At 37.8% G+C, this 13110-nt stretch overlaps 1 protein-coding gene across 2 annotated transcripts in view; it reads right to left on the reverse strand.

The window, feature by feature from the left end:
* LOC126202954 (cholesterol transporter ABCA5-like) overlaps nucleotides 1-13110 on the reverse strand; it is a 329252-nt gene that overhangs the window by 116489 nt on the left and 199653 nt on the right. For both annotated transcript variants that reach the window (XM_049937074.1, XM_049937072.1), the window contains exon 21: nucleotides 1125-1395. In XM_049937074.1, coding sequence (XP_049793031.1) covers nucleotides 1125-1395 — 271 coding nt within the window. The remainder of the gene's footprint in view (nucleotides 1-1124; nucleotides 1396-13110) is intronic.

Consider the following 13110-nt stretch of genomic DNA (forward strand, 5'->3'; position numbering starts at 1 on the left):
TAAAGAAATACAAATCTTCATAATTTAGGGGATAAGCAACTTTCCAGGAGGTGTAGATGCTGTTGAATGTTATGCTGAAAGTTAACATAGACTCCAGGTGTCTATTTCCACACTGAAGTAAAGTTTTGTACTATCTGCAGCTATTGTTTCAAAGGAGAACTTTGAAGTTATGAAAAAACTTTCTTTTGAAAAACTTTTCATGGTTTTGGGCTATTGAGCTTTTTTCCTTTAACTGATTAGATTTAATAGGTTTAATGTAAATGATTTCTTTCTTTTTAATTATTTAAATAAATGTTATCTGTAATGTCAACAAATATAATGTAACTAATAGGTATATTAATCGCTGGAAAAATCTATAATAGAATAATAACAATATGATGAGCAGGATAGACTGCTACTCAGCATATAGATGAGATGTTGAGTCGCAGACAGGCAGAACAAAACGACTGCCAAACAAGTGAGCTTTTGAATAAAAGGCCTTCTTTTAAAGTGGACAAAACACACGCACACACACACACACACACACACACACACACACACACACACACACTCATGCAAGCACAATTCACTGACACACGACCAGTGTCTCCAGCTGCTGAAGTTGAACAATGACCGAGACAGTGGTGTGTGTGTGTGTGTGTGTGTGTGTGTGTGTGCACGCGTGCGCTTTAAGAGAAGGCCTTTTGGCTCCGCTTCTTCAGCAGTCTTTTTATTGTGCCTGTCTGGAACTCAACATCTCCACTATCTGGTGAGTAGCAATCTATCCTATTAATAGATATATTTTCATTGTCATCGTACAGCAACAGTAAAAAAACAATGAAGTAAGACAAAAATAAGAAACACAATACTTCAGAAATAATCCGCCAGAAACTAACACCCAAATTGGCAAAACATAAAACTGAAATCGACCATAAAATAAAACAATTTTTTCCTGTCCTGTCCTCACAAATAAATAGTTAAGAACAATGAACTATACTTTCTTTTTGAGGTCTTATTCATGTTTCTTCTCATATTGCATTCTTAACTTTGCATCCTTAAATCTAAAAGAAGCATACACTTTTAAGAATAATTTGTACTATTCTAAAAAAGAAAATTTATAAAAAATATTGTATCATACATCATACTTGTAAAATGCATTGCTAATGGTATTCATTATTATTGGCAAAGAATGCTGTGCTGTGTCATTATATATCACTGTGAGGCTGAGTTGTGGAATATCATATGTATTGACATTCATTGCAGCCATATGGGGTGCTATATCCAACAGAAGAGAAAAATTTCCATTGTACATTTCAACAGATGTTGCCCCACTTATTTCAAGATTTTGAATAAATTCATCCAGGTCTTCTGATGTAGCGTTATGCACAACAAATTTCCTGTTACCTTCATAAGTATCTGAAATGAAACAAAAAAAATAATATAAGTATTACTGATATATATGATATTGTTACAGAATAAGGCCCACATTTCAACAAAAAAAGTAGATGCACTAAAAGTCAGTAGTCTACAATGTGCATAATCAAGTTATATATGAATGTGACAGTGAATTTTCTAAACTTACATTTACATCTAATTCTGCAAACCACTCCACGGTAGCGAGTTGAGAGTGTACCAATAACATGAATACCCTTTTCTTAAATTTAACTTATGAATGGTACATAGTATGTAAAAGGAATGACAGCAGATACTGAATGGATACAAAGAACAAAAGCATTTTCATTTGATTGAAGGGAGAGTCATGAAGATGTTTAAAGAACTGATCTGGCAGATGCTTTAAGGTAAGATGCAATTTATTCCATGGAATCCTACTTAGAAAATTTCTAGAACCAACCTTAACTGATGGAGCAAAAAATACATTATAACCCCTTTGTTTCAGTCACATAGGGATCATGAAGACAAGACTAGACTATTACAGTACACAAACAGGAATTTAAGCTATCATTCTTCCCAAGCACCATACTTGAATGAACAGGATAAAACTCTAGTAACTAATACGATGAGATGTATCCTTTTTTATGCCCTTTGCTGTGATTTACGGAGTATAGACATACACTGATAAGCCAAAACACTATGACCACTGTCCACTGTGAGGTTGGATGCTGCCTGGCGACGCTGTGGGCACATGGCATGCTATGAAAAGTATGTGAGTGCAGCAGAGATGGATGGGGAATCACCTTAGTGAATATGTGGGCTACAATGGGAAAATCCACTGAGATAAGTGAATTTGCCAAGAAACAGATTATTATTATTATTATTATTATTATTTTCAATTATTCCCATTTAAAGAGAGCGTTTGAACTTGAATTCCTTTATGATGAATGTTTATGATTTTTCTGAGCCCAAATTTTCTTCATGTGTTCACTGTGTTGTTTCTTTCACTCCGCTGTCCATTTGCATCCTGGTCTCTTCTGTGTTGTGGTGTCAAATTTACGTTTTTTGATGATGTTCCTGAATTCAGTTCTATTTTCTGCATCATTTACTGTTATGTGTATTTGTCTGAGGTCCTCTTCAACTTCTTTTATCCATTTTGTTTTTCCCCTGCCTGAGTTGATGACTTTCAGAATTCGTTTTGAAATTCTGTTTTCATTCATCCTGTGGATATGTCCATAGAACTGCATTCTTCTTTTCCTTATTGTAAATTTTCCTGAGAATTTTCCTTTCTTGTTTCTCTATTTCTTTGATTTTAGTTTGCCCACCTCTTTGTGTTGTTTCAGATGCATACAGTGCCTCCGGAAGTACGACAGTGTTGTAGTGCCTCAATTTTGCGTTAATGGATATGGAATTTTTGTTATAATAGTTCCACTTGAGTTTATATGCTTTATGTAGTTTTTTTTATTCTTTCCTCATTGGCCTTTAGGTTGACCCCTGATGGCTGGATGATTTCTCCCAGGTACTTAAAATGTGGTACTTGTACGATTTTCCCATGGGTTGTCACAATAGGCAATTTGTCTTGTGCCACTCTTTCTATGTACTGGGTTTTCTAATACAAGATTTGCAGGCCAGTTCTTTGTGCAATTTCATGTAACTTCTCTATGGCGTTAGTGGCTTCTTTTCTATTATTTGTGAGGATTGCAAGGTCATCTGCAAAAGCTAAACACTTCACATTGAATCTATTATCTTTTCTAATGCCAATTTGGATTCCTTTGACTTCTTTTTCCCATGTTCTTATAATTTTTTCAAGAATGATATTAAAGAGTAATGGTGAAAGTCCATCACCCTGTTGCACTCCAGTTTGGATTTCAAATGGCTCAGAGATATCCACCATAAATTTAACCTTGGAGACTGTGTCACTTAATGTTTCCCGAATGATTGCTCGTCTTTCTGTCTATGCTGAATTCTTCCAGCGTGTTGCAGAGCGCTACTCTGTCTATTGAGTCATAGGCCTTTTTAAAATCTACAAAGGTGACCATTGTGTTTCAGGTGTTTCTCATCTGGAGAATCATTTTCAGATTCCAGATCTGCTCTTTGCATGATCGTCCCTTGCGAAAATCAGTCTGGTATTCTCCTATTTGTGGGTCAGCTTGTTCTTCTAATCTCTTCATGAGAACTTTTGATAGGATTTTATATGTGACCGGCACGAGTGAGGAGGAGGAGGAGGAGGAGGAGGAGGAGGAGGAGGAGGAGGAGGAGTAGTAGTAGATTAGTGTTTAACGTCCCGTCGACAACGAGGTCATTAGACACAGAGCGCAAGCTCGGGTGAGGGAAGGATGGGGAAGGAAATCGACAGTGCCCTTTCAAAGGAACCATCCCAGCATTTGCCTGAAGCAATTTAGGGAAATCACGGAAAACCTAAATCAGGATGGCCGGAGACAGGATTGAACCGTCGTCCTCCCGAATGCGAGTCCAGTGTGCTAACCACTGCGCCACCTCGCTCGGTGGCACGAGTGAGATACCCCTGTAATTATTTGGTTCAGTTTTGTCCCATTTTTTGTGGAGTGGATGGATGAATGCGCATTTCCATTCAGAAGGGATCTGTTCTGTTTTCCAAATGTTTAATATGAATTTGTGGATTTTTCCTGTTAATCTTTCATCATTTAGTTTCCATAGTTCTGCAATAATTCCATCTTCTCCTGGGGCTCTATTGTTTTTCAGTGTCTTGATAATTTCTACTATTCCATTGATGGTTGGTGGTTTAGCGTCGGGATTTGGTGTAGACATCTGGTAGTGAATATCCTCTGTAGGTCTTTCGCAGTTGAGAAGTTTGTTGAAATAGTCTGTGAGGATTTGGCAGTTATTCTTCATGTTAGTTTCTAGTGAACCATCTGGTTTCTTGAAGCAAAGATTGGGTGGCTGGTATCCTGCATATGTTCTTTAAACGTCTCATAAAAATTCCTGGTGTTGTTCTTAAAGTCTTGTTCTATCTCATCTAGTCACCGTTTGTCATAATTTCTTTTTCCCTCCAAATAGTTTTCGATGTTTGTTTTTGGATTACTAGAAATTGTTGCCATTTTTCTAATGTTTTGTGACTATTGAAGTTTTTCCAGGCATTGGTCCTTTCTTCTAGTGCTTGGTCACATATTATATTCCACCACCTGTGTTTTCTCTTTCTCGGGGGTTGACCCAATTTCATCGTGGATTTGAGGACATCCACAAGTTCTGTCCAGTTTGTGGTGTTTGTCTGACTAATTTCCTGTAAGATGTTTTCCTTGTTGAGTTTTATGTATTCGGGGTCTGGTCTCAGCACTTTGTTTAGTTTTGGCTTTTTTCTATTGTGTTGTAATCTGGTCTTTATCTGTAGAAGATGGTGGTCTGATTAAAAAAATCCTCTTCTCGTTTTCACATTCAGAATTTCTGCTGTGTTACTCTTGGAGATGGCCACATGGTCTATCTGGAATTCACCCAACATTGTGTTGGGTGACTTCCAAGTATACAGTTTCTTGTTGTGTTTTTTGAATTGTGTTGACATAATTATGAGACTGAAATTTTCACAAAAGCTTATCAATCTTTCCCCATTCTTGTTAGTTCTCTTGTGAGTTGTATGGATTCCGGTGATTTTCCTGTATTTTTTCGCTTTGCCTAATTGTGCGTTAAAGTTGCGTAACAAGATTATTACATGGTGTTTGGCAATTTTGTTTGTAGTCTCTTCAAGGTCATTGCAGAAGTCATCCACTTTCTGGGGGTTCTTCTTGTTATAGTTATTTGTGGGTGTGTGTGCGTTGATCCAGGTATATGCTTTGTTGGCTGATTTGACGGAGAGCGTTGATATACGTTCTGAGGCAGACTGGAAGTCAATGACAGAGTCGCTGATAGATTTGTGGACTACAAATGCTGTACCAAATTGTTTGAGTCCTTTCTCATTAATTTTAACTGCTGGTTTTCCTTTGTAGATCCTGTAGTTGTATGTGTCAAAATGGTTTTTGTCCATAAATCGTGTTTCCTGGAATGCAAGGATTATTATTATTATTATTATTATTATTATTATTATTATTATTTCTTTCTTTTCTCAGACGTTATGTCTGGTCAAAAGTGGAAAGTGACACGGACCCTGATCAAGCGTGACTTCCTTTTAACTGTACGGTCCATGAACCATGGACCTTGCCATTGGTGGGGAGGCTTGCGTGCCTCAGCGATACAGACAGTAGGTGCAACCACAACGGAGGGGTATCTGTTGAGAGGCCAGACAAATGTGTGGTTCCTGAAGAGGGGCAGCAGCCTTTTCAGTAGTTGCAAGGGCAACAGTCTGGATGATTGACTGATCTGGCCTTGTACCAATAATCAAAACAGCCTTGCTGTGCTGGTACTGCGAACGGCTGAAAGCAAGGGGAAACTACGGGTGTAATTTTTCCCGAGGGCATGCAGCTTTAATGTGTGATTAAATGATGATGGCATCCTCTTGGGTAAAATATTCCGGAGGTAAAATAGTACCCCATTTGGATCTCCGGGCGGGGACTACTCAAGAGGATGTCGTTATCAGGAGAAAGAAAACTGGCGTTCTACGGATCGGAGCGTGGAATGTCAGATCCCTTAATCGGGCAGGTAGGTTAGAAAATTTAAAAAGGGAAATGGATAGGTTAAAGTTAGATATAGTGGGAATTAGTGAAGTTCGGTGGCAGGAGGAGCAAGACTTCTGGTCAGGTGACTACAGGGTTATAAACACAAAATCAAACAGGGGTAATGCAGGAGTAGGTTTAATAATGAATAGGAAAATAGGAATGTGGGTAAGCTACTACAAACAGCATACTGAACACATTATTGTGGCCAAGATAGATACGAAGGCCACACCTACTACAGTAGTACAAGTTTATATGCCAACTAGCTCTGCAGATGACGAAGAAATTGAAGAAATGTATGATGAAATAAAAGAAATTATTCAGATAGTGAAGGGTGATGGAAATTTAATAGTCATGGGTGACTGGAATTCGGTAGTAGGAAAAGGGAGAGAAGGAAACGTAGTAGGTGAATATGGATTGGGGCTAACAAATGAAAGAGGAAGCCGCCTGGTAGAATTTTGCACAGAGCACAACTTAATCATAGCTAACACTTGGTTCAAGAATCATAGAAGAAGGCTGTATACATGGAAGAAGCCTGGAGATACTAAAAGGTATCAGATAGATTATATAATGGTAAGACAGAGATTTAGGAACCAGGTTTTAAATTGTAAGACATTTCCAGGGACAGATGTGGACTCTGACCACAATCTATTGGTTATGAACTGTAGATTAAAACTGAAGAAACTGCAAAAAGGTGGGAATTTAAGGAGATGGGACCTGGATAAACTGAAAGAACCAGAGGTTGTACAGAGTTTCAGGGAAAGCATAAGGGAACAATTAACAGGAATGGGGGAAAGAAATACAGTAGAAGAAGAATGGGTAGCTTTGAGGGATGAAGTAGTGAATCCAGCAGAGGAACAAGTAGGTAAAAAGGCGAGGGCTAGTAGAAATCCTTGGGTAACAGAAGAAATATTGAATTTAATTGATGAAAGGAGAAAATATAAAAATGCAGTAAGTGAAGCAGGCAAAAAGGAATACAAACGTCTCAGAAATGAGATCGACAGGAAGTGCAAAATGGCTAAGCAGGGATGGCTAGAAGACAAATGTAAGGATGTAGAGGCTTATCTCACTAGGGGTAAGATAGATACTGCCTACAGGAAAATTAAAGAGACCTTAGGAGATAAGAGAACCACTTGCATGAACATCAAGAGCTCAGATGGAAACCCAGTTCTAAGCAAAGAAGGGAAAGCAGAAAGGTGGAAGGAGTATATAGAGGGTCTATACAAGGGCGATGTACTTGAGGACAATATTATGGAAATGGAAGAGGATGTAGATGAAGATGAAATGGGAGATACGATACTGTGTGAAGAGTTGGACAGAGCACTGAAAGACCTGAGTCGAAACAAGGCCCCCGGAGTAGACAACATTCCATTGGAACTACTGACAGCCCAGGGAGAGCCAGTCATGACAAAACTCTACCATCTGGTGAGCAATATGTATGAAACAGGCGAAATACCCTCAGGCTTCAAGAAGAATATAATAATTCCAATCCCAAAGAAAGCAGATGTTGACAGATGTGAAAATTACCGAACAATCAGTTTAATAAGTCACAGCTGCAAAATACTAACGTGAGTTCTTTACAGATGAATGGAAAAACTGGTAGAAGCCGACCTCGGGGAAGATCAGTTTGGTTTCCATAGAAATGTTTGAGCACGTGAGGCAATACTGACCTTACGACTTATCTTAGAAGAAAGATTAAGGAAAGGCAAACCAACATTTCTAGCATTTGTAGACTTAGAGAAAGCTTTTGACAATGTTGACTGGAATACTCTCTTTCAAAGTCTAAAGGTGGCAGGGGTAAAATACAGGGAGCGAAAGGCTATTTACAATTTGTACAGAAACCTGATGGCAGTTATAAGAGTCGAGGGGCATGAAAGGGAAGCAGTGGTTGGGAAGGGAGTGAGACAGGGTTGTAGCCTCTCCCCAATTTTATTCAATTTGTATATTGAGCAAGCAGTAAAGGAAACAAAAGAAAAATTCGGAGCAGGTATTAAAACCCATGGAGAAGAAATAAAAACTTTGAGGTTCGCCGATGACATTGTAATTCTGTCAGAGACAGCAAAGGACTTGGAAGAGCAGTTGAATGGAATGGACAGTGCCTTGAAAGGAGGATATAAGATGAACATCAACAAAAGCAAAACGAGGATAATGGAATGTAGTCGAATTAAGTCGGGTGATGTTGAGGGCATTAGATTAGGAAATGAGACACTCAAAGTAGTAAAGGAGTTTCGCTATTTGGGGAGCAAAATAACTGATGATGGTCGAAGTAGAGAGGATATAAAATGTAGACTGGCAATGGCAAGGAAAGCGTTTCTGAAGAAGAGAAATTTGTTTACATCGAGTATTGATTTAAGTGTCAGGAAGTTGTTTCTGAAAGTATTTGTATGGAGTGTAGCCATGTATGGAAGTGAAACATGGACGATAAATAGTTTGGACAAGAAGAGAACAGAAGCTTTTGAAATGTGGTGCTACAGAAGAATGCTGAAGATTAGATGGGTAGATCACATAACTAATGAGGAGGTATTGAATACGATTGGGGAGAAGAGAAGTTTGTGGCACAACTTGACCAGAAGAAGGGATCGGTTGGTAGGACATGTTCTGAGGCATCAAGGGATCACCAATTTAGTATTGGAGGGCAGCGTAGAGGGTAAAAATCATAGAGGGAGACCAAGAGATGAATACACTAAGCAGATTCAGAAGGATGTAGGTTGCAGTAGGTACTGGGAGATGAAGAAGCTTGCACAGGATAGAGTAGCATGGAGAGCTGCATCAAACCAGTCTCAGGACTGATGACCACAACAACAACAACAACATATGTTATATTGCATTTAGGAACTTTTGGGTAATTGAACATGTATCAATAATTACGGATTTCTGTAGTTGTATATATAAGTTTGGATGTATCTGTATTGTGTTGATGTACTGGTGGATATTGTGTGGTATGACTCCTGTAGTTGATAGTATAATTGGTATAATGTCAACTTTATCCTGATGCCACATGTCCTTGACTTCCTCAGCCAGTTGGATGTATTTTTCAATTTTTTTCCTCCTGTTTTCTTTTGTATATTTGTTGTATTGGGTATGGATTTTCGATTAGTTGTGTTAATTTCTTCTTTTTATTGGTGAGTATGATGTCAGGTTTGTTATGTGGTGTTATTTTATCTGTTATAAAGGTTCTGTTCCAGTATAATTTGTATTCATAATTCTCCAGTACATTTTGTGGTGCATACTTGTATGTGGGAACGTATTGTTTTATAAGTTTATGTTGTAAGGCAAGCTGTTGATGTATTATTTTTGCTACATTGTCATGTCTTCTGGTGTATTCTGTATTTGCTAGTATTGTACATCTGCTTGTGATGTTATCTACTGTGTCTATTTGTTGTTTGCAAAGTCTGCATTTATCTGTTATGGTATTGGGATCTTTAATAATATGCTTGCTGTAATATCTGGTGTTTATTGTTTGATCCTGTATTGCAATCATGAAACCTTCCGTCTCACTGTATATACTGCCTTTTCTTAGCCATGTGTTGGATGCGTCTTGATCGATGTGTGGCTGTGTTAGATGATACGGGTGCTTGCCATGTAGTGTTTTCTTTTTCCAATTTACTTTCTTCGTATCTGTTGATGTTATGTGAAATAAAGGGTTGTAGAAGTGGTTATGAAATTGCAGTGGTGTAGCCGATATATTTATATGAGTGATTGCTTTGTGTATTTTGCTAGTTTCTGCTCGTTCTAGAAAGAATTTTCTTAAATTGTCTACCTGTCCATAATGTAGGTTTTTTATATTGATAAATCCCATTCCTCCTTCCTTTCTGCTTAATGTGAATCTTTCTGTTGCTGAATGTATGTGATGTATTCTATATTTGTGGAATTGTGATCGTGGAAGTGTATTGAGTGCTTCTAGGTCTGTGTTACTCCATTTCACTACTCCAAATGAGTAGGTGAATATTGGTATAGCATAAGTATTTATAGCTTTTGTCTTGTTTATTGCTGTCAATTCTGTTTTCAGTATTTTTGTAAGTCTTTGCCTATGTTTTTCTTTTAGTTCTTCTTTAATATTTGTATTATCTATTCCTATTTTTTGTCTGTATCCTAGATATTTATAGGCATCTGATTTTTCCATCGCTTCTATGCAGTCGCTGTGGTTATCCAATATGTAATCTCCTTGTTTAGTGTGTTTTCCCTTGACTATGCTATTTTTCTTACATTTGTCTGTTCCAAAAGTCATATTTATATCATTGCTGAATACTTCTGTTGTCTTTAGTAATTGGTTGAGTTGTTGATTATTTGCTGCCAGTAGTTTTAGATCATCCATGTATAGCAAATGTGTGATTTTGTGTGGGTATGTTCCAGTAATATTGTATCCATAATTTGTATTATTTAGCATGTTGGATAATGGGTTCAGAGCAAGGCAGAACCAGAAAGGACTTAATGAATCTCCTTGGTATATTCCACGCTTAATCTGTATTGGCTGTGATGTGATATTATTTGAATTTGTTTGGATATTAAGTGTGGTTTTCCAATTTTTCATTACTATGTTTAGGAACTGTATCAATTTAGGATCTACTTTGTATATTTCCAATATTTGTAGTAACCATGAGTGGGGTACACTATCAAAAGCTTTTTGGTAATCAATGTATGCGTAGTGTAGCGACCTTTGTTTAGTTTTAGCTTGATATATCACCTCTGCATCTATTATCAGTTGCTCTTTACATCCTCGTGCTCCTTTGCAACAGCCGTTTTGTTCTTCATTTGTAATTTTGTTCTGTGTTGTATGTGTCATTAATTTCTGTGTAATGACTGAAGTTAATATTTTGTATATTGTTGATAGGCATGTTATGGGGCAATATTTAGCTGGCTTTGCTGTGTCTGCTTGATCTTTAGCTTTCAGATAAGTTATTCCATATGTAAGTGTATCAGGGAATGTGTATGGGTCTGCAATGTAACTGTTAAATAATTTAGTTAGATGTGAATGTGTTGAGGTGAACTTCTTTAGCCAGAAATTTGCTATTTTATGTTTCCCAGGGGCTTCCCAATTGTGAGTAGAATTAATAGCTTGGATGACTTCATGTTGCAAAATTATCACTTCAGGCATTTGTGGTATCATCTTGTATGTGACCGTTTCTGCTTGTATCCACTGTGCATGCCTGTTATGTTGTACCGGGTTTGACCATATGTTGCTCCAGAAGTGTTCCATGTCTGTTATGTTTGGTGGATTGTCTATTTTAAAGTGTGTGTTATCTATTGTCTGGTAAAATTTCTTTTGGTTTGTGTTGAATGTTTGGTTTTGTTTCCTTCTATTTTCACTTTTGTATCTTCTAAGTCATTTGGCCAATGCTTGTAATTTCTGCTTCTTTTCATCTAATTGCTCTATCGCTTCTTGTTGTGAGATTTTACCTAACCTTTTTCGTTTTTTTTTTTTTTTTTTTTCTGACATTTCATTTCTTATAAATTGTGTTAGCTGTCCGATGTCTTTTCTCAGTTTTTCTATTCTGATCTGTAGCCTGTGTTGCCATGCTGGTTTTGTGGGTTTCTTCTGTGTGTTGGTTGGTTCTGATCTCTGCCTAGTGTGTATATTTAGTGTAGTGAGTGCTCCTATATAAACCAGTAGTTGTAACTCTTCCATAGCTGTGTTTTCATTTATTTTGTTGTGTATGATTGTGTTGATAGTTTTTATTGTTGTTTCGACTTGTGGGTTATTTGGCGGTCTATGCAAGAATGGTCTAATGTCTGTATTTGTGTCTTTGTATTCTATATATGTCAGCTGAAATTTTTCTTCTATATCTAACATGTGTGTCACTTCGTGTCTATTTGTGCTTGTTCTGGTGGCTGTCTTAAGATTTCGTTTTCCTCTGATTGTTTAATTGATGCGTGTTGTTCTTTGTTTGTTTGCTCTGGGATATTTGAGTCCATTACTGTATTTTCTTCTTCTTCTGATTGCACATTATTTTTTTCCAGTATTTGTTGTACTTGTTGTTTGATGTTTTCTAATTCTGACTGGGGTATCCTGTTATTTTTTATTATTACGCGGATCTGATCAGCTAGTCGTTGTTCTGTTAAAAATTTTAATTCTGGGTATCTGGTAATAAATGTTGTGTATACTTGTGATCTGTATCCAGTTGTGTTGGTTCCTAGGTTTGTTGCTTGGTAATAACAGAACATGAGGTGTCGATTAACTTCATCTGACCATCTCATCCTCTGTCTTTGTTTTCCTTCTAGGGTGGTTGCAGGCAGCATATCCTGCAAAACACCTCTATTTGGATTTAAATCATTTTCCAGTTGGCTAGCAGTGTCGTTACCATTGTGGGCGAGCATAGGGTTCAAGCGTCGTCCCCGACCATGACGGCGCTTGTCCGAGGCTTCTTTAGTTCTGTCCTGAAGCAACTAATCACACTAAAAGGGGGGTTAGCCCTATTAGTGGTTTGTTCTTTTCGTCACCTTTTATGACTGGCAGAACATACCGGAGGCCTATTCTTTTCTCGGGCCTCCAAGAGGTTTATTATTATTATTATTATTATTATTATTATTATTATGATGTAACGCCTTGACAATGGTGAAGCTGGTTGAATGTTCACATACTACTGTTGTGATCATCTACAGGAAGAGGTAAAAGGACAGTGAAACTACCACTAGGCACTAGTGGTTGGATGTCTATGACTGTTCACAGAACGTGGGGTTCAGAGGTTTGTCCCCTCTATAGTACGATAGATGGCGATCTGTTGCACATATACTGAAAGAGCACCACAATGGTGCACGCACAAGTGTTTCAGATCACACTGTTCATCATATGTTGCTGAATATGGAACTTCGCAGCAGACCACCCCTATGTGTTCACATCAGTTATGATTGCAGTGGGCATGGGACCATCGGAATTCGGCTGTCGATCAATGGAAACAAGTCGGTTCTTCAGATGAATCACATTTTTGCTACACTAGGTTGATGGTCACCTCCACAAATGCCTTCATTGAGGTGAAAAGCAACTTGAAACGTGCACCATACCACTGACACGGGGTGGTGGAGACAGTATTATCCTTCGAGAGACTTGTAATCGAAGACATGCTAACAACTGCAAACCACTTGCATTCCTTCATGCTGATGTCTTACTCTTATGGAAATGTCC

Source organism: Schistocerca nitens, chromosome 9, assembly GCF_023898315.1.
Source record: "Schistocerca nitens isolate TAMUIC-IGC-003100 chromosome 9, iqSchNite1.1, whole genome shotgun sequence".
In the NCBI taxonomy this organism is placed as follows: Eukaryota; Metazoa; Arthropoda; class Insecta; order Orthoptera; family Acrididae; genus Schistocerca; species Schistocerca nitens.